This window comes from Diospyros lotus, chromosome 4 (genome assembly GCF_014633365.1).
Source record: "Diospyros lotus cultivar Yz01 chromosome 4, ASM1463336v1, whole genome shotgun sequence".
Lineage (NCBI taxonomy): Eukaryota > Viridiplantae > Streptophyta > Magnoliopsida > Ericales > Ebenaceae > Diospyros > Diospyros lotus.
Window position 1 is genome coordinate 1614963 of NC_068341.1, and position 24513 is coordinate 1639475.

Consider the following 24513-nt stretch of genomic DNA (forward strand, 5'->3'; position numbering starts at 1 on the left):
TTTTCTTCTAACAGTCGCAACATTCAGATCTTTAGAAGCGAGTGTAAACATCCTGCTGGTCTGATTAATTGTGAAATGACTTTTGTCACGTTCATAGAGACTGGCACAGGAGATCTGTTACCAAAAGCGTTTTACAAAAGCTAATTTTCTGTTTGCAATCTAATCTAGGAAATTAACTAACAAAACTTCCTAACAATGCATAATGACACGAGTATTTCCCTACAATTTTCTGTTTATCACGTCAGTCAATCCGAAATCATGCAATTTCAAGCATTCAGTACAAGACATAAATTTTCCTTATGTCCCTTTCTGTCTTTCAAGGGGTTGAGTGCAGTTCAATAACACCAGAAGATTGTTATTTTATGCAACTGGAGCAGGGTTGGAAGGGACTGTCAACAATAACGTGACAATGTGATGCTTTGGATAAACTGGCAAACTAGTGGTGGTTCAGCAATCTAAGATTCACATATAAGTTAGCATGCCACCAATATAAGGCTGCTACCCGGCAGTCATGAACAACAATAGCAACAGAAAAAGAACTACAGAAGGTCAAATTTTATTTTACAGCCAAAAGCTGGATATATTTTGCAGTCTGCAGAGCTATTGGGATGGAAACACTTTTTATCATATGAACCTATACGCAATCAAACATGGTGAGAACTAAATACTGCATAGGACATCAACCTAAATAATGGAACCATTTTGTAGGAACTATCTTCTATTATGGCCAAATTGCAAGGTCACATTTAAAGAATATTTCAGAACTTCCTGAAAAATTTGAAAAGACAAACTTGACTGTGCTGACATATGACATGAATTTCTTAAATGATTGACAGGCTCCCTTCTTCACCGGTTTGGGAACTCGCAACCATTTGGTAATTGGATCTCACATTCTGAAACAAGAAAAAAAAAAAAGACATTTAGATTATGCGTTGTCTAGCTGTATGGAATACAATAATCATGTCCGACTAGTACCTCTAGCAGTGAGATGTAATAAAAATCCTCCATATGCTGCATAAGGGCACTCCCATCTCTGATTGAGCGGAAAATGTTTATCTCAGTATTTAATATTTTTTCAATTAGTTCTTTCTCTCCTTTCATCTGAAAAAACATCCATGGGAAACAACGTCAGAGATCAAAGTAGTACCTCTGGCATTTATAAGCACATAAATAGTAAAGAGAATGTCATAGTGTACAACACTGAAGACAAATGCAGCATGTAGTGGATATTGAACAACGACAAATTTGGAGAAAATGCTTGCATCACTTAGGATTTAATGGATCCATTGCATTGCATTAAGATTATGAGATTACAACGTAAAAAATGCACATAGATTTGTCCAGTAGATAATCAATTTAAGTTCTCACTCCAAGGAAGGGAACACACATTGAAATATTTGCACTAACAGTACCCTGCAAGCTGAAGAGATTGATGGAAAAGATGTTGAGCTGGCCATGAAGCAAAAATTGAACGAAGATAGACTTGTACAGGAAGAAAAAGAACAGTCATTCAAGCAGATTTTGACATAAACTGAACTTGCAAAGCGTAGTCTACAACTTTCCTTAAACATAATGATAATCAACCTTCACATTGCTTTATAAATGGATTTGACAAGAAGATTATGTTCCACTAGTAGCACAATACTCAGCTTATATGCTTTGAGAATGCAGCAAAAATTTGCTTCTCTAATAGTTGCATATTAAATTAGAGCTAAGAGAACCACCACAATGGTGCACCGTTATCTGGTTCTCTCTAGCCCAATTGGCATTGAAGCATATAGTTGACAATGATTTTAAAATTTGTTGAGTACGATCTTTGGTCTGCAGACTCTGCACCAAATTGGTCATGACTCAATACAGATGCCTTAATAAGTATCAGAAGAGTGATGGTCATTACACTTAATATGGTATTGCTGTTGTGATTGTAACAGGCTGTTACAAACTGTTACACAACATTTATGGCCACTACTGGCAAGCATAACTATCAAGGTTCACAAAAACTATGCACGTTTGTTAATATATTTCTCCCTTTATTCCCCCTAAACCCATCAAAAACAATTCCATATGAGTAGAGCAATGGGAATATTTTGGGTGCTTTGCTTGTTCAGAGGAGTCTGAAATTACTGGCAACTAATACTTTCTGGGCAAGACCTACAGTGTCACAACTGGTACTAGTGAGAATATGGTGTGATTTATTGTGGTGAGTGGTGACCACTTACAGTTTGCTCTAAGAGAGAGAGAACTGCACAGAGCTAGAATCCATTTAGCAACCCCACCAAGTGGATTTAAGGCTTCTGATGATGACGATAACTTCTTTGAAGTGAATTTGTTACTTTCTACTAATACTTGCTATGTGGAATAAAGAGCAATTTATTATTGACATGAGATAAATATACGTATCTGAAGGATACTTAAGTGGCCAAACAATCAGTCCAAATAGTTACCAAAAGCATGTAATCCATTTCCACTTTTGTACTTTTTTCTCCATTTTCATTTGTTTTGCATCTGAACCTATCCACTTTCTTTCAGTTATATCAAAATTTATCCATGAATTGCTTAGCCTGTATCTTACCGTGTGGATTCAAAAACATTTGCATATTCTATATCACCCAAATGCAGATAAGAAGAGTAGTATAAGGATAAGGAACTTACAAATTCACTGACAAGAACGTCAGGTGTAGACTCCCCAATTACATCACCTTGGTAGCCATCTTCAAGAAGCTCCATGTTTTGCTGAAAAGTATTGTAAACAGATTAAGAAGCTGTGTTTTCTATGTAAATTCAAACCAAATATAGAGCAACTACTCACCATGGCATTTTTTAGATCTCCAGCTGCTAGGTAAACAGGTTGAGCTACATGGCAATAACCCATCAAGCGTGGGACTGTAGGTATGATGTCTCTGTGATTTACAACTCTCCAGCTATCTTTAACTTTCTACAAAGTAATCAGAAAATATCACATAAATCTAAGATGGTTAAATTTAAATACTATGGCAATATATACTTACATTCAGCAATAGATGGTCCAAATAATTTTATTCCACAACAGGAAATATTAAGTTAAGCAATTCCTAGGAATACCAAGGACCAGGGCCATCTAATACCCATTGGCATATCAAGGGTTTCAGGGCTAGAAAGGCTCCCAGATGTTAGCAGTGTCATGAATGCCAATGACCATAGTTAAATTAGATGAAGTTTGCACAAAATATAAGAAGCAAGCCTCAGATTCCAAATCAAACTCTACAGGTAAAGGATTTTTACAGGAAACATAGGAGATAATTAGTAACTTTAATGCTTAGTATCTGGTCACCCATACTAATCATTGCGCCACAAATAATAAATTTCCATCACTGTTTTCAAGTTTGAGGCTTTTCAACGAATCAAACTACATAAGCTGAACTCAATCTTTCTAGTTAATTTTAGCTTGAGGGAGACAATCAACAAGGCAGTTTCAATCTTGGAAGGCATAATAGGAGGATCAACTTCAAATCTTCAGGTTATCCAGGTTGAGAAACCTGTAGTGGGTTCACTTCACATAATAATACAATAACTAGAAACTCAATGGGACACTCATGGTCCACTTAAACATAAGTTAACTTGATGAATTTTATTCAACTTACTACAATAACTTGATATTGCAGATGAAGTTTAATCAGTTGCTATGCTACACTGCCATCTAAACTCTTGTCACGGAACGCTTGTCAATAAGAGACACAGAAAGCTCAAACAAGCAGGCATTTTCTGGTGCCGTCTACATACAGTTTGGATGAAATTTTTATTTAGCAAGCTGCTTAGCCAAATCTGAAATTGTTGGTTGACGTGGCAAAATCTTGACCATCAGGTATATGAATCTACCCATAAACCAGGTGTGGTTTTGAGGTGGGCTTGGGTAATGGGTCGGGCAATGGAAGTTATTTGGAGTTGCTTGCATGAAGAACAGAAGGAGTGTCGGCAACAAGCAAAAGAGGCTTCTTGACGACGAAGAGAAGTTCACGAGGTTGTCCGAGGCTCCCACAGTGTGCGATGATCACTGATGTCAGTTCAAGGGGCTCGACAAAAAAACCAATCTTTGAAGATGACAAGGAAGTCGGTGGAAATGGTTTCGACCCAGAGAGAAGATTGGGTGATTCTGAAGTTGTCAGATGGGGTTTCCGACAATTTCAGAGAAGCTTGCTGTTCACGATGATGAGTGACAGCTCCAGGTGCATTTTCTGAAAGTTTGAATGTAAAGCTTGAAAAAGATAGATTTTTTAAAAGAAATTTTATCCTAGATCAATCAATATTTTATGTACCTCATACTTTATGTCATGATGAAGTAGTTTGTGCAAGAACACATGGATGATAATTGGAAACTTGCCAGAAACTCAATCAATTTAAAAGCCTTTTGATTGACAATGCGAGAGCCCAAATTAGAGAGAAAATTACCTCATTGTAGACTTCTGCAAATTTCTTGTTTCCAACTCTAGGAGATCCAAAGTTATACATGGTCACTGAAACTGCCCCACGCCTAACCCAAAGCACTTGTAAAGATGAGTTAGCCTATGAATTATTATTTTCTAAGACAAGGATAAAGGCAGACATTTGTAGTTTTATAAGCAGAGTTAGTTAGTTGCCAGGAAATTCCAAATACATAATAAAAAGCAGTTTGACCTTATGTTAACAAATTCAACCAAAATGTGAAAACAGTAGATGATAAATAAATTGTGCCCAGTTTCTTGAATTCTCTTCTCCTTCCCATTCCCAATCTTAGAAGCTCCATTTCTGTTATGTTCTTTTCCTTTGGCTCTCACCAATTGCTGTCTAGATAAGACAATTCATGGAGGGCTGCCTCATCCATGCATCTATTATATTGATTGCATGCATTTCCAGGGAGTTAATGCTTTACTGAATAATATTAGAGCAAGAATGGTGCGACCAAGTTGTAATGATAATTAACATTTCATGATCTATTGTAAAATACAATATGAACTGGGTGTAGAATGTGTATGAAAGAGGTGAAAATGCACATCAACAAGAAACTTTCATAAATCTTTAAAGAACAATTCCTTCAACTAGACACCAGCAAGATGAAAAAATAGAAAACTTATGTTCTAAGATTGCAGTCAGTTTAGGAGAAACCCCCGGCTGAAAAAGCAAAGAGCACATGAGAGGAACTTGGTTGTAGAAGATGATAAAAAAAGCTAAGTAAATGGAGAAATAACTTACTTCACTAACTGGCTTGATGAAAGTTCAAGAGCTAGGAGGGTAGCCAAGGCACCACCTAAACTATGGCCAGTCAAATAAACACGCCAATGGTGCTGTGGCTCAGCAATATTATCCCTGCATAAAAGACATTTGAAATTTTAAAAATAAAAAAAATTGAAACAAACATTTGTATCGATCATCTATGTGGTATCACACAGGACAAAGCTCCATGTAGGATCTGTGAAAGATTTTTTTTAATATTCAACATTAATTATTATCCTTTAGAAATAAGCAAAGTCAAATGGATTCTTGAAGTAACACAGCTTACGTGTACCCAACTGCCAGTTTAATGAGAGAGAGGATCCTCATCCTAACAGAATCATATGCACTTAAAAAACCACGATGAACCTGCAGAGTTGTAGTTGTCAATAGATCACAACATGAAGTCACAAATTCCATCAATATTATCGAACTTAAAATTTCGATATACAGGATATTGGTTGAACCTGAACTTCTTGCTTGAAATCACCACCTATCCTCTCAGGATTCATCCTGTAGTGGAAGTGAACCCAGTAACAGCAAAGAAATTCATTATATAACTAGCAAAAATTCTCTTAGAAAATTAAGAAATTACACTAAAAAAAAAAAAAGCCAACCAGTAAAGGAGAGGGAAAGAATAATGAATATGGAAGAGCTCAAATGTGCCTAGGTAGAAAGCAAATAAGAATAACATCCTTTGATCCAGCATAACATTAAAAAAAAAAAAACCATCATTACATAACACAGAAAGAATAATCACAATATACAAAACATTCAACTAAGTGTAGTTGCAGCGTGATAAAGCATTGGATCTAACAAACTATTAGGTTATGGGAAAACATAGAGATTTCCTGCATCTCATAAAGAAACCGTGAACCAGGTCTTGCTTTGTCTTGACTTTTGCAGCTACATTCCAGATGGTGTAATGTAATATAAATAATCATATGTTATCATGTTGCTTCAAGAGATATGTAATATATATGGTAGTCTTCTTATTACTGCTGAATATAAATTAATGAAAGAGTAATTAAAATGAACTTGAAAGTAATAGCATAGAAAGGAAACAGAAAGTAAATGCTCTCTCAAGATACTGAAAAATTACCCTGCAGGAACTAGCATTAAATCAGTTCGTAAATCCTTCCATCTGGCCTGAGAACCAATAAAAATTCAGTAATCCAACCTAAGAGTTTGCTCAATTCATTGCACTAATGAGACATACAAAATAACCTACTTGTTCTGTTCCCCTGAATGCAACGACTAATCTTTTCCGTGCTGAATCACGCCAAATTGCAACCTGCGGCTTTCAACATCTCAGAGATCCATATAACACAATCCTAACGATCAAATTAATGTTTCAAGTTCAAGATCCCTTTCTGTATTCATTCTTAAAGGTAGAAACAGTGAGCTCCAAGCTCATGAGACGCAACTTTACCTGTGTATCTGTGGATGGATTATCTAAGAAACATATTTTCTCAAATTCAGATTTAATAAAACTTGGATGACCCAAAGAAGTAGCAAGCATTGCCCAAGCCTCCATGGCACTCTCTGCAGTTGAAAAGAGTGCTCTCATCTCTTCAGCTTTCCTGTCATTCAATTTTGATCTATCGCAAGAGCCAGGAGATTTTTTCTTTTCAGAATACTGGGAAACATCATCTTCCATATCAGGAGAAGCATCTCCTTTTTGTTCATTTTTTCCAAAAATGCGTGCTTCTTTATTTAATTGTGAAACTGTGGCATTTAGAACCATTAGTGCTCCCAGAACTGCATCAGTTTGGCTTAATAAATCCTGAGTAACCTTCTTAATATCTGGGAGTGAAGACTGAATATTGCTAACAGTTACCTGTCCGGTTGTTTTATCATTATTGATGTCACTCTGACTTTCAGGAGTTGCAAGGCCAGATTCAATATACCCAGCCTCTGCAATCATCCGTGACTGTAAGCCAATTTTGTTTAACAAGTCAAATCCATCCCATTTTATTTTCTCAGGAGGGGGGAGACCAAGTCTCTGAACAACATTTTGATTGATAAGATCAGCAAAATTTTTCCAGAAGTGTTTATCTGACTGTGAGCCATCACCAAATTGTGCCACTGACAAAGAGGTTTCTTCATTAGCAGCACCAACATTATCATTTCTACGCTCAAGTAGATTGCTGTCTTCCTCAAAGCTTGTTTCATCTGTAGAGCTTTCTGGATTATCCAACTGTGATGGCATATCTGATTCAACAACAGGGTTGCTAGATTTCTCATATTCAGTCTCAGGTCTACCAAGTTTTGACAACCAATCCTGATGAAGGTAAGCATCATTTATTGACTTTATCTGGCCAAAAGCATACTGCACAAACTGGCGTGCTTGCACAGTCTCTGAGCCAATAACTTTTTCCAAGGCAGAATCAAAACCATTTCTCCGAAGAAATTCTGTAACAATGGGGATTATCCACCACTTTTTCTCTTCCTCAATTCTATCAAAGCTCTTATATCTAACCTGAGACACATCAATAAGAAGTCGTATGCTATGAAAAATAGTCCATTCCAAGAATTTTAATTGCAGTACACAAGCCAAAAATAAAATTGAAAGGGAAGCACTCCATATTTGTTTCAAAACCAAGTTACACCAAGTTCAGGGACCAAATTTCTATAAGGTGCATAATGTAATACATTGAATTGCAATTCACCTTGTTTTTAGAAATGGACCTAAGTAATAATAATTTTGGATGGCATGGATTAATATATTACTTGGGTACAATGCCATTAAATTTGTTGATTAAGACTATATTTTTACACGTATCTATAAAGAGGTATGGTATATCTTCAAGGATTGTATTTTATCATTTACATCTACATACATGTGTACTAATATGAGAGAAATTTTTAAGAAGTCACTGCTAATAAATTAAATGAATAACAGTAATAACAGTGCAATAGTGAAAATGAATGGGTGGGTGTGGCCTGCATCAGTGGGTGTTATTAGTGGGTGTGTCAGTTATGTGAAGCTGTTAAGAGATAGAGTTAGACCCTTGAACTCTAGTCCATGCAAAAAGGCAGGCAAGATGAAGAGGCAATAAAGGGTTTCGTGTGTACAGAAGCAAAACTAAAGGTTTTTAACAACTCTAGCCATTTATTGATATGCAAAATCTTCATGCAGAATCAAAAAGCTAGATTAAATTACACAGCTGAGGCATTAAGAACCTTTTGGAGGATTGAAGCGAAGATATAGATCTAGGTCTTTATAACTCTTATATTACTTCAGAAACTATAGTCATCATGTGTTAAACCTTGTATGTTGCTTGGACAAATTCTCTTCACAATAAAGTAATAGTTTATTTCTGCTGGAGGGTTCTTAAGGCTCTAGTTTGTATATTTTATTATTGATTATAGATATAAAGTCTTTTCAGACAAAACTTCTATTTATTTATTGACACGTTTTATCGAAAAAAAATTGCTGTTTTGTGGTGCTCATTGCTTCTTAGACATTATATTAGGGGGCATATTTTCAAGCTAGCTCAATGAGGTTGCAGCTAGAACAGTCCTGTAGTGAAGAAGGGTGATTGACCTAGTTTTTTTTTTTTTTTTTTTTTTTGGGGGGGGGGGGGGGGGGGGGGTTGCAGAGAGTTGGTTAGCCTCTTTTGAGTTGAGGGTTTGTAAGGTTGAGCCACATCATGACCATCTGGTTTATCCTAATTTTAACCCAAAAAAGTACTTTTTATATTTAAGATATGTCTTAAAGTAAACGAGGAGGAAGGTAATTCAACAATCTTTATGGGCTCCTTTATCTGAGTAAGTGCCAACATGAGTGAGGATCAATTTAATTTCCCAAACATGCAGGAACTTTTCTCACCTTCACTAAACCTCAGAGGAGGTGAATTTAACCTATCCTTGACAATTTAATACAAGCTTTTTCTCCTTCAAAGAAAGATAGGTTCTCAAGGGCACTCTTTAACAAAAGTAAACAAGAAGGCATCAAGCTTAATCTACAATCTACTAGAGTGATTCTTACAGTTGGTTATGGTTCATATCCAAGTACTAAGAGTAAATCAACCATGATAGCAGAATGGTTTTTGTTACTGTGAGCGCATCACCAGTCTACTACATAATAATTATCTTCCAATAGATTATCCAATGCTTATCAGTATGTTTGCAGTGAGGAAGCTCAGAAGAACGTAAAAATGTGAGCTTGTGGTCATAAAGAAATTTTTACATTATGCATTAGAGAATGAAAGATCTCCAAAATCTATAGTGTCATGGTTAGACAACAGAAAAAGGAATTAGTTTACTTCTTATTGCAACTCATGGTAAAAGTCTGTTATTACTAGTGCTTCATGAAGAAAACATACCTCTAGCTCTATCATTCCACCACCTCCCATCCCTTCCAATTCAACCAGCACCTCATGCAATGTTCCTAGAAAAACACGTCTCTTTTATTTGAGCATTCCAAAATGATTATTTTCACCTGTTGCAACCAAAATATTTGCTGCATTGGGAGGGATATTAGTTATTACTATGTTTGGAATACTGCACCTTTTATGTTGCTCCCACAAAGGCATCTGGAGAACAAACACAAACAAGGGTGTCCCTGGTACACAAGGCTCCCCACTTTGCCAAGGTTGGGGGCGCCAGAAGGGTCGAATTTATATGCAGCCTTCCCTTTTTTTTTTTTTTGCAAAGAGGCTGTTTTCACAATTAAAACCATGATCTTCTAGTCACAAATTGTTGTTGCCGAGGCTTATCCTCAAAACAAACACGGAAAAGGAAAAAAAAGGACATGCCTTTGTTGTCTATGACAATTCAATTCTGATTATCAGGCAAAGCAATTTGTTCCTAATATTGTGAGAACAAATAAAACCATCACAATGGGATAACCACTTGATCACAAAAGGGATGCTACGTAATGATTAATTGGTCATGCCATGAATAATTGGAAGCTCACCATCACATAGATCCTCCAAACTAATGCTACCATTTCCCATGCGCTTATGTGGAGTGACAAGATTTGCATCCCAAGCTGCAACCTGAAGTTAAGTATCAAATATTAACAATTAACTGAAGATGAGTAGTGACTTCACAAGTGGTATTAGAAAAAAAAAACTGATAATCTATGCAGAGGAAGTTCCGGATTGATCTTATGGAACTACTGGTAAAGATTATGCAAGTGAAGAAATATATTTTAAAGATACGGGAGCTCTACATCATTGGAAAGTTTCCACTCTGACTGAATTTGATGTAAAAGAATATACAAAATATACAAACACAAGAATGGTTACAGAACATCAGGGTTATCTGCATAATCTATTATATTCAAAGTTCGCAAACCATGTGCCATGGTTAAAATATGTTGATGATTATTTTGAAGAAGAGAACTTTGCTGCAGATATCCTATTATATCCAAACCATGTGCTATGACTAAAAGCTGTGAACCACCAGTTTCAAGCAGAAAACTCCATTGTCATCAAATGGTTGGGCAATGATGATATCAAGACACCCATACGGTACACCAATGACCCCAGAACGACACAGTAACAACTGAAATGCTCTTCAGAGGAGACAATTCACAGACACTTTCACTGAGAGTTTACCTTACTGATTCAGTAACATCCATTTTTTGTCAAAAACAGTTTGGAAACAAAATAAACAGTAAACCTTAGTTTGTGGTGTGAAGCTTCCAAAATGAACAAAAGAAAGAAAGAAAAAGAAAAAGAATTAGAAAATCACAATTCTATATGACCTGGAGATTGGTACTTGGAGGCTGCTTCGTATTTAAAGTGAACTCTTCATTCCATGTTGGTTCCTTTGTCCTGCAGTTGATCAATTTTCCATAAAGAATTCTAATATTTGGAGTTTCTAAAATTGGTGGGAAGCACCCCAGAAAGGAAAAAATTACATCAGCATTCAGACGCAAAATTGAAGTGAACAGCACTTTATCCATGAATTTGTGCATTCACTATTTAACCTCATGCATATGACACCTCATGAGACAACTAGATGTGAAAGTTGGTAACAAATAGTTCTTGCCAAGTTTTCAGTCTTCCTTCAACATCACTAAAATGTGAAGTTTACAACAGCTATAATATTGCTCAAACATCTTTTATGTAACATTAGGGAAGACCTATATTGAACTTGGACCTCTAAAGTAAGAGAAAAAGAAGAGATGCCAAGACACTCTGGTACCCAAATTAATTGACAATTATTGAGATGGACAACTGCAATGAGCCTGACACAAAGAAACAGGCTAAGACCTTTCTTTTTCATCACTACCGTTCCATCTAGTGCTAAATGCTACTATATGCTAAACCCACTCCAGATATTTAATCCTATCAGTGCCAAGTTCATACCAGTAAGATAGAAATTGATATAGAAATATAACCCAAGAAATTTCTTTATGAGAACTTGAACCAAGCCATCAACGTGAGTACCCCCACAACTTACCCCCATTTAACTTTGCTTTTGATGACCTGACTATCCAGTTGCAAGACCACATATGGGTCACTTGTTCCCTAAAACACATAGAAGGTTGAAAAAGAAAAAACTCAAATGAAACTATTAGTTAAAAACAAAATGCAAATAAATCAAATAAAATCATTAGTTAAAATAAAAAGGCAAATTACTCAAGTAAAACCATTAGTTCAAACAAAAGGCTAATGACTCAAATAAAATGAAATTTTTAGTCTTGGTAATGAAATACATAACTTTCAAAAAGAAAACTGTATGTCCTACCCATGGATCCATGGCAGGCAAGTTAAGGCCTTTCTTTAATTTTATGAATAACTGGCCATCATAGATCTCACGCAAAAATGACCTGCAGATGTGAAACAAAGTCAAACACGGAGTTTAACCGAAGATATTCTCAATGACCCAAAAAAGATTTAAAAAAATCTTATGAGTGTGACCACATAATGTTTGTCTATACAAAAGTCAAACACATATTTACAAACAGTTGGAAAGTTAGAATAAAATCCTGGTCAACTTTCTCTTGTAATTAGCTGTAAATTCATAGTTAATTTCCTGATTTGTAGCTTCAGATTTTAGGAACTAGTTTCCTTTTCTCTGATTAGGATTAGTTTCCTTTTCTTTATTTGTTTCCTAAAAGGAGGGAAAGGTCTAGCCTATATATTGTAATTTCTCATTCATGGAAAATCAAGAAAGAGAAATTCTTCCCATAATCTCTTTGTTCACAAACTCCTTGAACTTTTAGAGTGCTAGGTGCTCCAGGAAGATTCTTACAAAACACACTCAATATCAAGAGTCAAAGGATATTCTACTTATAAAGAATCTAAATGGTACTCATTTAATTTACCTAGGAAATATAGAAATTAGGTAGTCTACTAATCAACTGCATCTTAGACATACTTGTTCATAAACCTCTTCTTTGGATTTGAGAGTTCTTGAAGCCAGGGATAGCATCACAGGACAAAGCACCAAACCAAGCTTGGATACTCAAATGAACTTATCAGAAAAAGATAGTCAGTTTGCTCATACTCAACAAACTGAAATCTAATTATGTCAGTCATCCAGGCAAAATGCCCATTGTTTGACAAGAGACCTTGACTATAAGAACCAAGGATCTGGCAATATATGAAGTAGCAATGGTAAGGTTACTCTTTTACGACTGGAAGGTTGCACTTTCCAGTTGTGGGAACAACCTCTCTACAAAGGGGGGAGGGGGGAAGAAAACAAGGGAAGGCTGCACAGAGCCTCGTGGCTGGGGATGTCCACTTTTAGGATGAAACACAAGTGGAGCAGAAGTGAAGCATCTCCAAAGACTTCTAGGCCTTGCATATGCTTGAGATAGAAAGAGTGTTTCCTGCATTGCAGATACTTGGCACTCATCACGTTGAAAGTTATTTATCTCATTGTTCAATTCAAGAAAAAATAGCGGACTAGCAAGGGAGCAGACAAACTGACTTTTGAGAAAAAATAACTTTTTCAAGAACAAAACGTTCTATTAAGACACAGGATCGTAACTTCTGCAACTAGAGGCTATAAAACATGTAAAACAAGTATTCAAATAATTAATTTCTTGGAAATTAAATTTATAGAAGCAACACCTTAATTTTTAATATTACTAAGTGGTGAATTGCTTGCTCTACTACAAACCTGATGCATGAACTGAATCGATCATTTTCCAGCAGAAAAATTATGGTAAATATACATTCTCATCACCAAACTGATTCTACATTTATTGTGATTTAGTGGGTCCTATGGTAGAGTTTGAAATTTGGACTAATGAAAATGAGGCATACTCTGAAAGAAACACTGTCTTGCAATTTGCTGCATCCACCTCACACTTTCGTCTGTTATCCTGATTATGATACAACCAACCAAAGGTCAAACCAAGTCCAAAGTGGAATAAAACTTCAATTTATTCTCATGCGTTGTTGCAAAAATCTGAAGCATAGATAGGAAATAGAAACTTGTGAAATTAATCAACTTTTTATAACATCCTAGATCTATTAACAGAATGGCCAATCAACTTGGCCTCGTACAAACCATCTGCCTTATATGAGCTGAAATTTTAATAATGTGAACTGCAAACTGTAATATCTATAAATTCATTTTCTTTGAGTTTCCTACATTTCTTCTACATCAAAATAGCACATAAGATTGATTTTGGGGCTTAAAATATGCAATTCCTCTTTCCTGGAACCAGAAAAGGAAAAAAAATTATTCTTTCTCCGCCTCCATCTTCTTGACAACCGAACAAGAGTCTTGCAAACAATTGATAACAGAGAAGATGCTGGTAAGAGAGCAGTTTGCCACCTAGTTATTAGTATTTTGAAGGTAAAATAAAGCAAAAAGACTTTTTTCCCATCCTATTTGAATTCAGAAAGTAAAGCAACAAAAACTACAGAGAATCATCATCTGATATATACATAAAAAATAATGCCAGGCATTAACCGTCCATATTTCCAGGAAAACAATCAGTCATCTCCATCAAATTTCAAAAGTAAAACCGGCAATCATTAGGATCAAAATTTCAAGTCTAACAAGGGAAAGATAAAACGATAAAAAACATCATGCTTGTAAAGTTCATTCATGGAAATTGGGAGTCTGATGACTGCCAACTACCTAAAATAGGATTCATGGATGAGAAATTAAGCACGTAGGTACAGAATTTTCACGTCTGTATTTCCGGAGGAGAATGATATTGAAAATTCATACATATCGCATAAGAATTCTCCGTAAAAAATCTGTATAGCATTAACCTAACCAATCATGTTCTCTTTTGTTGTCTTTCCCTGCACTTTCGAGGCAACCAAACAAAGCAATAAGGAAAAGAAAATCCAAACGGGAAAACCTAAAGATCGATTTCGTCACAAGACAGATTTACCGGTGGAGTTGTATAGGCTTCAAAAGCGAAACCCGCCAGAATGACCGCGAGATTGACGTCGAACGGAGGCCTATCCGTCCTGTACTCCTCCTGAACCTGAATCGAAACATTCTCAACCTCCGAGTTCGTTTTGCATGGGCAGCAGGTAGAGCACACTCCATTCCTGCCGCCAACACTCGAACCCGAGACCCCGATTTTCCCGGGAAATATCAATTTCCTGGAAAGTGGAAAGAAACAGACGGTCCGAGAGTGCGGACTAGGCTTCCTAGAAGAGAGGAGACACCGACAGAATTGGAGATGGCTCTGGTGAGTTTGCAGAGAGGCCATGGATGAGAGAGAGAGAGTGGCAATTTGTGTAAAAACAGCGGGAAGTGAGGGAAGTTTATACAGAGAGAGACGATTGGTGGGTTCATCGCGTCCATACAACGTGCCAAGGAGACGAAGCTCCCAGAATGCCGTTGAACCGACCAGGTAACGGTCCATCACTACATCATCAAACTTAGCTTACACTTAATTTTGCAAAGAATCATCCCTTTGAATCACATCATTTGATTTTGTCGAATTTCCCATCAAAATTCAAGCTTGATGGTATTTTTTCTCACCACGTACGGATAACGAGAATAATATATTAAATTAAAGATGATAAATATGTCTAACATATCGATCTTATCGATAATAAGATGACTCAAAAATAGTACAGGACGTTGTCTCAATTTTGTATCATTGAAGTTACAATAAGAATTGTCTAACTCCTTAATAGAGATATTTATGATAAGAATTGTGATTTTTATCATTGATTTATATTTTTTTATTTTTTTTGGTTAACGTATTATCACGAGTGCTCTTACTGTTCGATCCCACAATTTTAGCATGAGAGGTAAATCAGGGAATCCAGCAGGCAAGTTTCAGCCCCTAGCACAATTAATTCATATCTTTTCATCTTACATACGATCACCCAAAGAAAACTCGAAGAACGACAAATTCATATTTTTATTTTTATATTTTTTGTGTGTAGTTGTCTAAACTTTTCGTTATTTTAATTATACCTTTAAACTTTCATTCTCTAGTTAATTTAATTTATATATTTTGACTTATTTTTCATGTGATAAAGTAAACCTTTCGTTATTTTAATTACACTCATATACTTATATTTTTTAATCAATTTAAACTTTATATTTTAATGTGTAAAAAAATAGATTAAATTAATTAATTTTACTATTTTTTACACATTAAAATACATGTATTAAATTGATTTGAAAATGTAAGTGCATGAATGTAATCGAAATAATAAAAAGTTTGAATTGCTACATAAAAAAAAAAGAAAGAATTAAATCGATTCAAAAATATAAATTTAGATTTATGATTGAAATAACAAAAAATTCATATGATCATTCAAAAAAAATATAAGAACAAAAATATGCTCGTAGCCCTAAGAACATGAAAGAAAGAAACTTAGATATGAACATAAATAGATTGAACGTCAATAACTTGCACCATTTAGAATTGAGCATTTTATTCAACAGTTACAAATTCGACTGTTTGGGTAGAAGGAAAACAAGAAAGAAAATTACACATGTGATGAGAGAGTTCCCTCTTTTGACAGAAAATCTCAAAAATCAAATCACTTAAAACGAAGAAAACCTAAAATGAAAAGCTGCAACTCCTGGTGGCATACGCAGAGAGAGAGAGATGATGGTCACTTGCTCCTCTCATTCATTCCAAGTGTGTTCTTCACACCATCTATGGCACCCTGTGCCATGCTCATCACTTGCTCTCCAGTCTGTCAAAATAAAAATAAAGATACTAATTACCATCACATTATAATTATTATTATAAAACTTATAAGATTCATGTATGTAACTGACTCTACTCTAATAAATAACCGACGAACCTGTTGAAGGAAGCTAGCGCTTTGTTCCTTCCCGCGTTGGGCCTCCTCACTGGAGTCCGCCATCTTGTCACAGGCCTTGTCCGCAGTGTTTTGGGCCGTGTTCACCAGCTCTTCAGTCTTGGCCTGTCCACAATTAATTAATAATTAATAATTAATAAAATATCACATAAAAACTAAAATTTTATACAAAAAATTTATGGCCAAAACTAAGATCAAATTGGTAATTATCAAATTGGTAATTATCAGGCCTAGAATGAATAGAATTAAGATCAAGATTCTTTTAAATCTTGAACTCCTTTGGTTCCAAACTAAATTAAATCCAAAACAAATTAAAGTTAAAATATAGACTTATAATCGAACCAAAAATTGAACTCCCCTAATTGTTATTACGCCTGAAATGCAAGGGTGAATTGGGCATTTCACCCGTTTGCACTGCTCTTTTTGAACGCAATTGTATTTTTATTGATCGAATTTGATTAATTTAAATAAAATATCATTATTCTTTAGCACCTACGCAGGATTTTTACCCGCGCCTCGCTTTGGGTTTGGACCGGTCTCAAACTAGACTAAACCCAAAAATAGATTGACATTAAAATGTGGATCGATAAACCAAAATTTGAACACTTCCTAATTGCTATTCTGCCTAAAATGCAAGGGTGAATTGGGCATTCCACCCGCTCGCACCACTCGTTTTGAACACAATAACATTTTCGTTGATCAAACTAGGCAAGAAGTTTACCTGTGCCTCGCTTCGGGTTTGACCGGCGTTCAACTGGGCGCTCGACATATTCTCAGGTGGGTCTGGAAGAGGACTTTATGTGTGTGTGTTGGTAACAAATGATGCGGGGAAGAGGTTGTTGAAAGTATTGATGAAATTAAGGTGTATATATAAGCAATTTGCCTGATTTTGGGGCTTTTGACTTGGGCTTCAACCACTCAATTTACATGTGGTTTTCATGTTTTTTAGCTGATGGTGTGGGGAATAATAACCTCAACATCTCATCCATTAATCTTACATTTCTAATTATTATTTGTTTCTTAAAAGAAGGAGATTAGTTGACTAGGCTATCTCTAATGATATAAATATTATTTCTATATTTGATTGAAATGCTCAAAATATTCATCCTCAAGATTGAAAAGGCCCAAAATAATTTTTAGAGCTAAAAAGGAAAATCGAAACCATCACACAGTCATTGAAAATACTTTTTTCTAATAGATACGATTTCTTAGAGATCAACTTAGAAATTGATGGTCGAAGGCTGGGAGACCAATAGGTATCTCAAGGACCTATACTAGAGGACTATTTTTGTCCCCTAGAGATTGTTAGTCATCATGTAAATAATCTCTTAATTGAGGGGGTTCTCGAACAAAATGCAAATAGATAACTTTGATACTCTAAAATCTCTTTGAAAGTTTTGTAAAAATGATAGACATTATCTTTAAAAATCTTAATTCTAATAGATTCAAAATATTACGATAGATGTTATTTGAAATAATTTTAATTCTAATAAATATGGAAAAGCTCCATGTTCATTTATAGATAGGCGAGTACTCATTTCAAAAAATGTATGCATCTAATAAATTGATATTAATATTAATACAGCATTTGAATTTTCATTGTTTAACTTAAATATCAGAATATTTGTGCAAGGATTATCCTGCGTCTTTTTGATTGTTTTCTTTTTTGCAAGTCTAAGTGGCTTGATGATAACTTTTTTAGTTAATAAAATTGTTATTGTGTTCAAGCGACAATATATTGTAATATTTGGAGACTAATATAATTGAGTGTTTTTATTGATAAATAATCAAAAAAGAAAAATGACGCATCTCCTTATATTTGATCTAAATTTAAGAGAGAAGTTAATGAATTTAACTTTTAGATATTAATCCTGAAAGATTTTAGAGAGACACATTAGATTTGTTTTGTTGTTAATTCAAATTATTTGGCTCAAAAAATTCTCCATCAACCAGTAACTGTTAAGTTCAAAAATCTCAAAAATAATATTGTCTCTTTATCAAGCTTATAAATAAAACATATAATTTTGACTCATATTTGCTCAATATATTCTATTCATAAATTTGACTCATATTGCTCAATATATTCTATTCACTAATATCATTTTTCTTACTTAAAACATCAAAAATTAAATTGAGAAACCTAACCTCATTTCTTTTTACAAGTGTTTGATAATCTATCTCTGATATATCATTATAGTCCAAAATTCACCTCTTTTTACAAGTGTTTAATAATCTATCTTTGCCATATCATTATAGTCCAAAATTCTCTCATAAGCCAAAAGAGAAAAAAAGAATGTGAGATGGACATGATTGTTATATTTTGAACATAATAATAAATTTATTAATAAAAATATAATCTTTAAATTATTTAAATTCTATAAAAAAGAAAACTATTCGATAGGGAAGGAAAAATTTTGTGTAAATACTTTAATATTTAAAACAAATAATAAAAATTTTAAAAAATATATTAAAACTAATATGAGATATGTATCTATTTTAAAACGATAACTCATCTATTTATAAAAAAATAAAAAATTTAATTAAATATTTTAATATTTCAAAATTCACAAAAATTATCACTCTTATGTATAATATTTTCTTGATATTTTATTATTCATTAAAATTAATTTTTTATAAATAATATTTATCTTTTTAACAAAAGATTTGAATAAAATTTAAAATATCAAAAGATTTGAATAAAATTTTAGATATCAAAGTTGTCATGTCTACGCTTTATTTGGACCCGAAAGAGAATTTTATACATGTTTTAACTAAAATATTATTTTCAACTTCTAAACTTTTTTAATCATTTAATTTTAAGAAACTTTTGCTTGTAACAAATCAATAATCATGCTGCCAAAAAGAAAGGGATCCCCCAAGAAAGGATGATCATGATTTTCTCATAAGATGATTGATGATGTTAAGAGCTAAAATTTATGTATTCAAAGAATTTCTGAGTAGTCATTAACAACACTTAGGAAGGAGATACAAATATGAAAAATTATCGACCATTAAAGTAGAGCGTACAATACAATAAAAAGCTATGAAAGAGGAACATGGACAAGTTTGGTTATGGCAGAGCAAAAGATTTGCAACAACATAGCCTGGCATGAATACTTAAAAAAAATCAGCTATGCACATTTGAAAACAGTGCGACAAGCTGAACCAGCTAGAGCTACTAGTGCATGAGAGCAACAGCCGCTTCTTGCACCAGCGGCCGAGTAACATGCACAAAATGCTCAGCCTCCCGCTCCACCTCTTCCCAGCACCGGGTGGCGTCCTTTCCTTCCTTCATCTTCTTCACGAAGGCCACGAATCGCCGCCAGTTGTCGGGATGGAACAGGCCCGGGTTCATCCTCAAGTACGTGAAAGCACACATCTCCCTCTCATCGGAATGGCCATCAATGTTCAGAGATGAAGCCTGCAGGACCTGTTCGTGTGCGGATTCGTCGTAGCGTGGCAACGCATTTTCGCCCGCGAGGGGAACTTGAGCTTCCCGAGTGGCCAGGGCGACTTGTCTGACGAGCTTCTCGGGGGCACATTGAGCGTCCTGGGGCTGCTCGTGGTCCCGCATCTCAATGCAGGTGAAGTTGAAAATGGCACCATGGCGAGCCAGCATCTGGGCAATGGGGAGGTACCCGTCTCGGAAGCGAGTGTTATAGTAGCCTGCTGTGAGTTCAGGAGCATGAGAACGAGTCCCGTAATGCCAGTGAATGCCGGCAATCTTAACTGAGATTTTCACACCCGCATTCTCAAAGATGGCCTTAGCTGAGGACAATAATCGCTCCCCGTGATCCAGCAGCATTTGAGAATACCAAGTGAGGAAGAACTCGCCGTAGGGACCATTCCAACCGCCGCCCTCCTTCCTAAAGAAGTTCGTGTCTTCTGGCCAGTTGTTATAGTGTCCAGCATCTGTTGGGCCTGTACTTCCCCATTCTGGCTTACCAACAGCTTCTGCTGCAGCTTTTAAGTGACTAAGCATGTACTGCAATCAATACACCACCAAACTTGCATAAGAAGAGGGCTCTAATATGACGAAGAAACCAAAAGCAATACAAAGAAATGGAGGGGAGAGAGCAGGATCATAAAAAGTACTTACCTTATCATAACATTGGAAGGCCCCAATTCCAGGAAACTTCCATGTCCCATTTTGTTCGGGGTAGGATGGGTATCGGAGCTCACCTGCTGGACCCATTCCAACTTGGATTTCCTGAATCAAACAGATTTTAGGAGTTAAATAATTGGACAAATTTTTCACAAGATGATTTCATGCTTAAAAGCATTCCAATAGTTCCTCCTCCACTGGCCTTTCGGTTATCAAGTTTAGGCACAAACACCAAAACTAAGAAAAGAAAGCAACAGATTCCACCCCCCACTGGCCTTTTACTTTTCCAGATCAAACCAAGGGAAGCTTTAAGCATTCCAATGTTTCCATTGAGGCCCACAAATTAAGACTGAAAGCAGCAAGAGATTAACAGAAACTAGGCGATTATAGCAGACTAGCAGTACTGGTTTAATTATCAGGAACTACGAACCTCACAAAGCTTTAAGCAATAAACATCTAGCAGGCAAGTAAGAAGTAATACTAAGCGTCAAGTACTCACCGCAATCGTGTCCCCAAGAAGGTGCTCAAATCTGTCTCGAAAAGCACGCATGAAGTCTGCATAACACTGGACTGGTGTACGTCCCTTGAGGACTGGAAGAGTATCACAACCAAGAGAGAGATACTCATAGTTTCTCCTTCCCCACTGGTCTGTGTAGGCAAGGTCGGGGTCCCTGTTAATCTCTTCCCCGACCCACTTCGGCAAAGGGATCCTGTACATAATAACATCCAAAGACTGAGATCAGTTTCGGGAAATAGTACAAAAATCCTACTAAATCCAGAACAATTGCATGCATTTTTTATATTCATTTTTTTACCATACATTGATCAAAACACGCGTATATAACCTCAACCCATTTACTTATTAGAACCCCACCCCCCCCGGATCCACCCAGCCCACTTCGCCCTGAATCAATATGCCCAACACCATATCTCATCAAATGCAAGCTCCACAAAGGGATCTTCCTTTCTGTCAAAGCATCATGATTTGATCAATTTTTCAACGCTCCTTATTTCCAGACTCCAGGTAGCGTATACAATTTGGGTTCAAAGCCGTGTGGAAGAATATTTCCTGTATCTACACTTGCTTACATCAATAACTTCTCTTCCTCTTGGTGGGTGGCTAATAAGTCCACATTGGGCATCATGCCAGCAAAAGATTTTTGTTCCATACTTCTTACATTCTAGCATACCCGCAAAAATATCATACAGCATAAAGAATTTTAATTTCTCATGTGAATATTATATAACTAAAAATATTTCAAAAAATATAATAATATATTATTAAACAAATTATCTCTCACTACATATATATTTATTCCACTTCTTGACATCAAAACTAACTAATATTATATTATAAATAATAAAATATTTTAAACTAAAGAGTAGCAAATCTAACTAATATTATATTATATAGATTAAACTTTATGGATAAAAGGGACATCATGAACAAATATTTAATAAATCAGAGACATCATACAATTACAAACAATAATACTGAGATATATACATTAACAGTTAGCACTAAACAATTTAAGAAGCAACAAAACTACTACTAGAAGCAACACATACTTAATCTAATTTTCTATTATTGTTTCCAGTTTCTTGCAAGATTCAAGCATAAGAAATGGAAAAGGGGATTGAAAAGTAGTTCACCCTTTTAACTACCAGATCTGAAAGCCAACGTGAAAGCATTGAGTGACTACGAATAAATGAATTGAAAGTGCAAAATTCTTGGAAAGGGCGTGAGATGAGATGAAGAGAGAGAATGTACGCACGTGCAAGAGTCACCGACGTTTCCGCCACATTGATGGAAGGACATGACGGCCTGGACCTTGAGGCCGTGCTTCTTCGCCATCTCCAAGAGCTCGGCGTAGCCCCCCCAATTGTACTCCCCCGGCGCTTCTCTCTCCACCAGCCCCCACCACACGTCCATCATCACTCCCTCCACTCCGGCGCTCTTCAGCGCCTGCATGCTCGCCTGCATCGCCTTCCTCCGGTTCACCGTATTCCCCATGGTCACACTGTCCAGAGGCATCATAACGTAAACCGGCACCCCCTTCCCCTTCCCCCCGGCTCTCCCACCCTCCTTGTACTCTCTCGGCTCCACCGCCTGCTCCGCCTCCATCAGCGCCTGATACGCCACCGTCAGATCCGGCCGAATTCCGCCCATCCTAGGGCTCATCGGCGGCGACGGCGATATCCGATCTGTCTCTGCCGCCGACTGCTTCTGCGACAGGCCCCGGAGGCTTATCGCCGGCGACCTCCACACCGCCGATGCATTCATCGTCGCAGACACCGGCTCTCCCGCGTTATTACCGGAATCCACCGCTAACGGCATCCCCGACAGGGCTCCGATCTGCTGTGGCAAACTCATGGCCATCCCGTACAATCAAAATTGAACGTATCCCCTATGTATTACAATACCCCGATGCAGAAAGGAAGATAAGATCTGTATATTCAGAGCGAGAAAGTAGGAAAGAGGATTCGTTATTACAGTAAAAGCTGTGAATCTTTGGAGCGTCAGGTGTTTGAATTCGAAGCCAACGAACGACGATAGACCAAATCCAAGACGGGTCCGGTCCTTGTATATATAGGCGCTCCCCGGAACTGGATAAGATTAAAATAATACCAATCTGAACCCAAAGCCATTGGCTCGTTGCCACGTCTTCACGCCAACACGTGTCGCAGAACTAGCGACTGCGCAGGCAACGGCTGCGATTGCTCTGATCACGTGAAGATGGACGTTCCGATTGCCGCTGCGCGTGAACCTTCCAGCGAGCCCCATCACGCGCTTTTATCTGTCTTTTAGTTGGGGAAAAGGTATGGCCTGGGGGAGGAAAGAGAGAGTAATTATCCGCTACATCAGGCGTACCGAAACCTACTTGTGGACAACAACGTCACGTGAAATCCAGGCGATGCACGAGTATGTACTATCTAGTCGACCAAATGGTTATGGGCGTGAGAGACGTGTTGTGGGGGGTAAACGGCGGGCGCGTCGCTTTGGCCTTCGGATCAGCCCGACACGTGGCGGGATTAGGACGACGGCGACAGGGCGGTGACCAGAGCCTGCGTGCTGGTGACTCACTGCCACGTTATCGTGCCTGATAAGCCCCCTTGCGGGACACGGAGAATCCAGCGCGATCAACCGTCCAACACGCTTGGTGATTCGACGGTGCTGATGTGATGGATGGGTAAACTCCAAAATGATCGGCTTCCAGAGGATTGGGAACCACGGCGACAAGTGGGTACCTCCTTCACCATTGAACCCAAAAGGGTAATTCTGTGGCTCTACACGAAAACAGACTTGGCCGTTGTCGATAAAATTTTATATAATATAATTTTTTTATTTTATTTTGAGGTCCGCTATTACGGCTGCCGAGAGTAGGGCCCAATGCTAAGTCGGCCCATAAGGGGATAAACCCGAAGAGTAGAGACCCGTCCAGTAGAATGGAGAAACCAGTGCTTCTCTTTGGACTAAGCAGCCGACCACTTAGAACAGCCAAAGCCCAGAGACTTCTACCAACACGCTTCCACGTTAACAAATGTAATAAAACAAAGGGCAAATAACTAAACAAAAAATCAAAAATTTTCAAGAATTTATAAATTTACGTAAATAAATAAATATATATATATAAGAGTGAGATTCATGTATATAATTTTATTTTTTTATTTTATTATATATCTACAAGTGAGTGTCACCCATATATATATATTTTTTTTATGACAAGTGATTTACCATATCAACAATAATATATGTCTCCCAAATTAATTTCAAGTATTAGATGAAATTGCACTTAATTGGAATATAGTTACCAAAATTGAAACATGTTTATAAATTTACAAATTTGCAAAAAGGTTTGTTTTTTTTTTTTTTTTGCTATTTTCCTAAAACAAATGGCGAAATCTATATTTTTACCCTTATATTTTTTATTTTTCTTTTTTTAGATTATTCAA

General features: G+C 36.5%; 3 protein-coding genes across 4 annotated transcripts; all 3 read right to left on the reverse strand.

Annotated features, from left to right (window-relative positions):
• Window positions 1-530: 530 nt before the first annotated feature.
• On the reverse strand, window positions 531-15056 carry LOC127799286 (uncharacterized). 2 transcript variants are annotated; one of them, XM_052333196.1, is made up of 18 exons: window positions 14546-15050; window positions 13458-13516; window positions 11932-12013; window positions 11644-11711; window positions 10943-11012; window positions 10148-10229; window positions 9555-9619; window positions 6656-7705; window positions 6455-6517; window positions 6326-6372; window positions 5691-5736; window positions 5513-5592; window positions 5206-5319; window positions 4426-4507; window positions 2810-2935; window positions 2653-2733; window positions 976-1101; window positions 531-893 (listed from the first exon to the last, which is right to left on the reverse strand). In XM_052333196.1, the coding sequence occupies exons 1-18, from the start codon at window positions 15026-15028 to the stop codon at window positions 822-824; spliced, it is 2796 nt and encodes a 931-aa protein (XP_052189156.1). In that variant the 5' UTR covers window positions 15029-15050; the 3' UTR covers window positions 531-821. The 2 variants fall into 2 exon arrangements, 1 of the variants encoding a protein (XP_052189156.1); XR_008022589.1 differs by lacking the exons at window positions 531-893; window positions 976-1101; window positions 2653-2733 and having other exon boundaries at window positions 4426-4520; window positions 14546-15056.
• A 974-nt stretch (window positions 15057-16030) lies between these two features.
• On the reverse strand, window positions 16031-17365 carry LOC127800687 (late embryogenesis abundant protein 1). Its single transcript, XM_052335444.1, has 3 exons — window positions 17176-17365; window positions 16437-16559; window positions 16031-16325 (listed from the first exon to the last, which is right to left on the reverse strand). The coding sequence occupies exons 1-3, from the start codon at window positions 17221-17223 to the stop codon at window positions 16242-16244; spliced, it is 255 nt and encodes an 84-aa protein (XP_052191404.1). The 5' UTR covers window positions 17224-17365; the 3' UTR covers window positions 16031-16241.
• A 2071-nt stretch (window positions 17366-19436) lies between these two features.
• On the reverse strand, window positions 19437-23126 carry LOC127799073 (beta-amylase 1, chloroplastic). Its single transcript, XM_052332792.1, has 4 exons — window positions 22335-23126; window positions 21059-21269; window positions 20554-20664; window positions 19437-20439 (listed from the first exon to the last, which is right to left on the reverse strand). The coding sequence occupies exons 1-4, from the start codon at window positions 22937-22939 to the stop codon at window positions 19633-19635; spliced, it is 1734 nt and encodes a 577-aa protein (XP_052188752.1). The 5' UTR covers window positions 22940-23126; the 3' UTR covers window positions 19437-19632.
• Between the last annotated feature and the right edge of the window lie 1387 nt (window positions 23127-24513).

What these genes read in the sequence shown, in the direction of transcription:
- LOC127800687 (XM_052335444.1), bottom strand. Translation starts at nt 17,223, where the DNA reads ATGTCGAGCGCCCAGTTGAACGCCGGTCAAACCCGAAGCGAGGCACAG. An exon ending in AAACCCGAAGCGAGGCACAG is followed by an intron (nt 16,560 to 17,175) that starts GTAAACTTCTTG and finishes AATTGTGGACAG; the next exon opens with GCCAAGACTGAAGAGCTGGT. An exon ending in GCGCTAGCTTCCTTCAACAG is followed by an intron (nt 16,326 to 16,436) that starts GTTCGTCGGTTA and finishes TTATTTTGACAG; the next exon opens with ACTGGAGAGCAAGTGATGAG.
- LOC127799073 (XM_052332792.1), bottom strand. Translation starts at nt 22,939, where the DNA reads ATGGCCATGAGTTTGCCACAGCAGATCGGAGCCCTGTCGGGGATGCCG. An exon ending in AACGTCGGTGACTCTTGCAC is followed by an intron (nt 21,270 to 22,334) that starts GTGCGTACATTC and finishes TATTATGTACAG; the next exon opens with GATCCCTTTGCCGAAGTGGG. An exon ending in TTCTTGGGGACACGATTGCG is followed by an intron (nt 20,665 to 21,058) that starts GTGAGTACTTGA and finishes TGTTTGATTCAG; the next exon opens with GAAATCCAAGTTGGAATGGG.
- LOC127799286 (XM_052333196.1), bottom strand. Translation starts at nt 15,028, where the DNA reads ATGGACCGTTACCTGGTCGGTTCAACGGCATTCTGGGAGCTTCGTCTC. An exon ending in GAGATCTAAAAAATGCCATG is followed by an intron (nt 2,734 to 2,809) that starts GTGAGTAGTTGC and finishes AATACTTTTCAG; the next exon opens with CAAAACATGGAGCTTCTTGA. An exon ending in ACGTTCTTGTCAGTGAATTT is followed by an intron (nt 1,102 to 2,652) that starts GTAAGTTCCTTA and finishes ATGTTTTTTCAG; the next exon opens with ATGAAAGGAGAGAAAGAACT.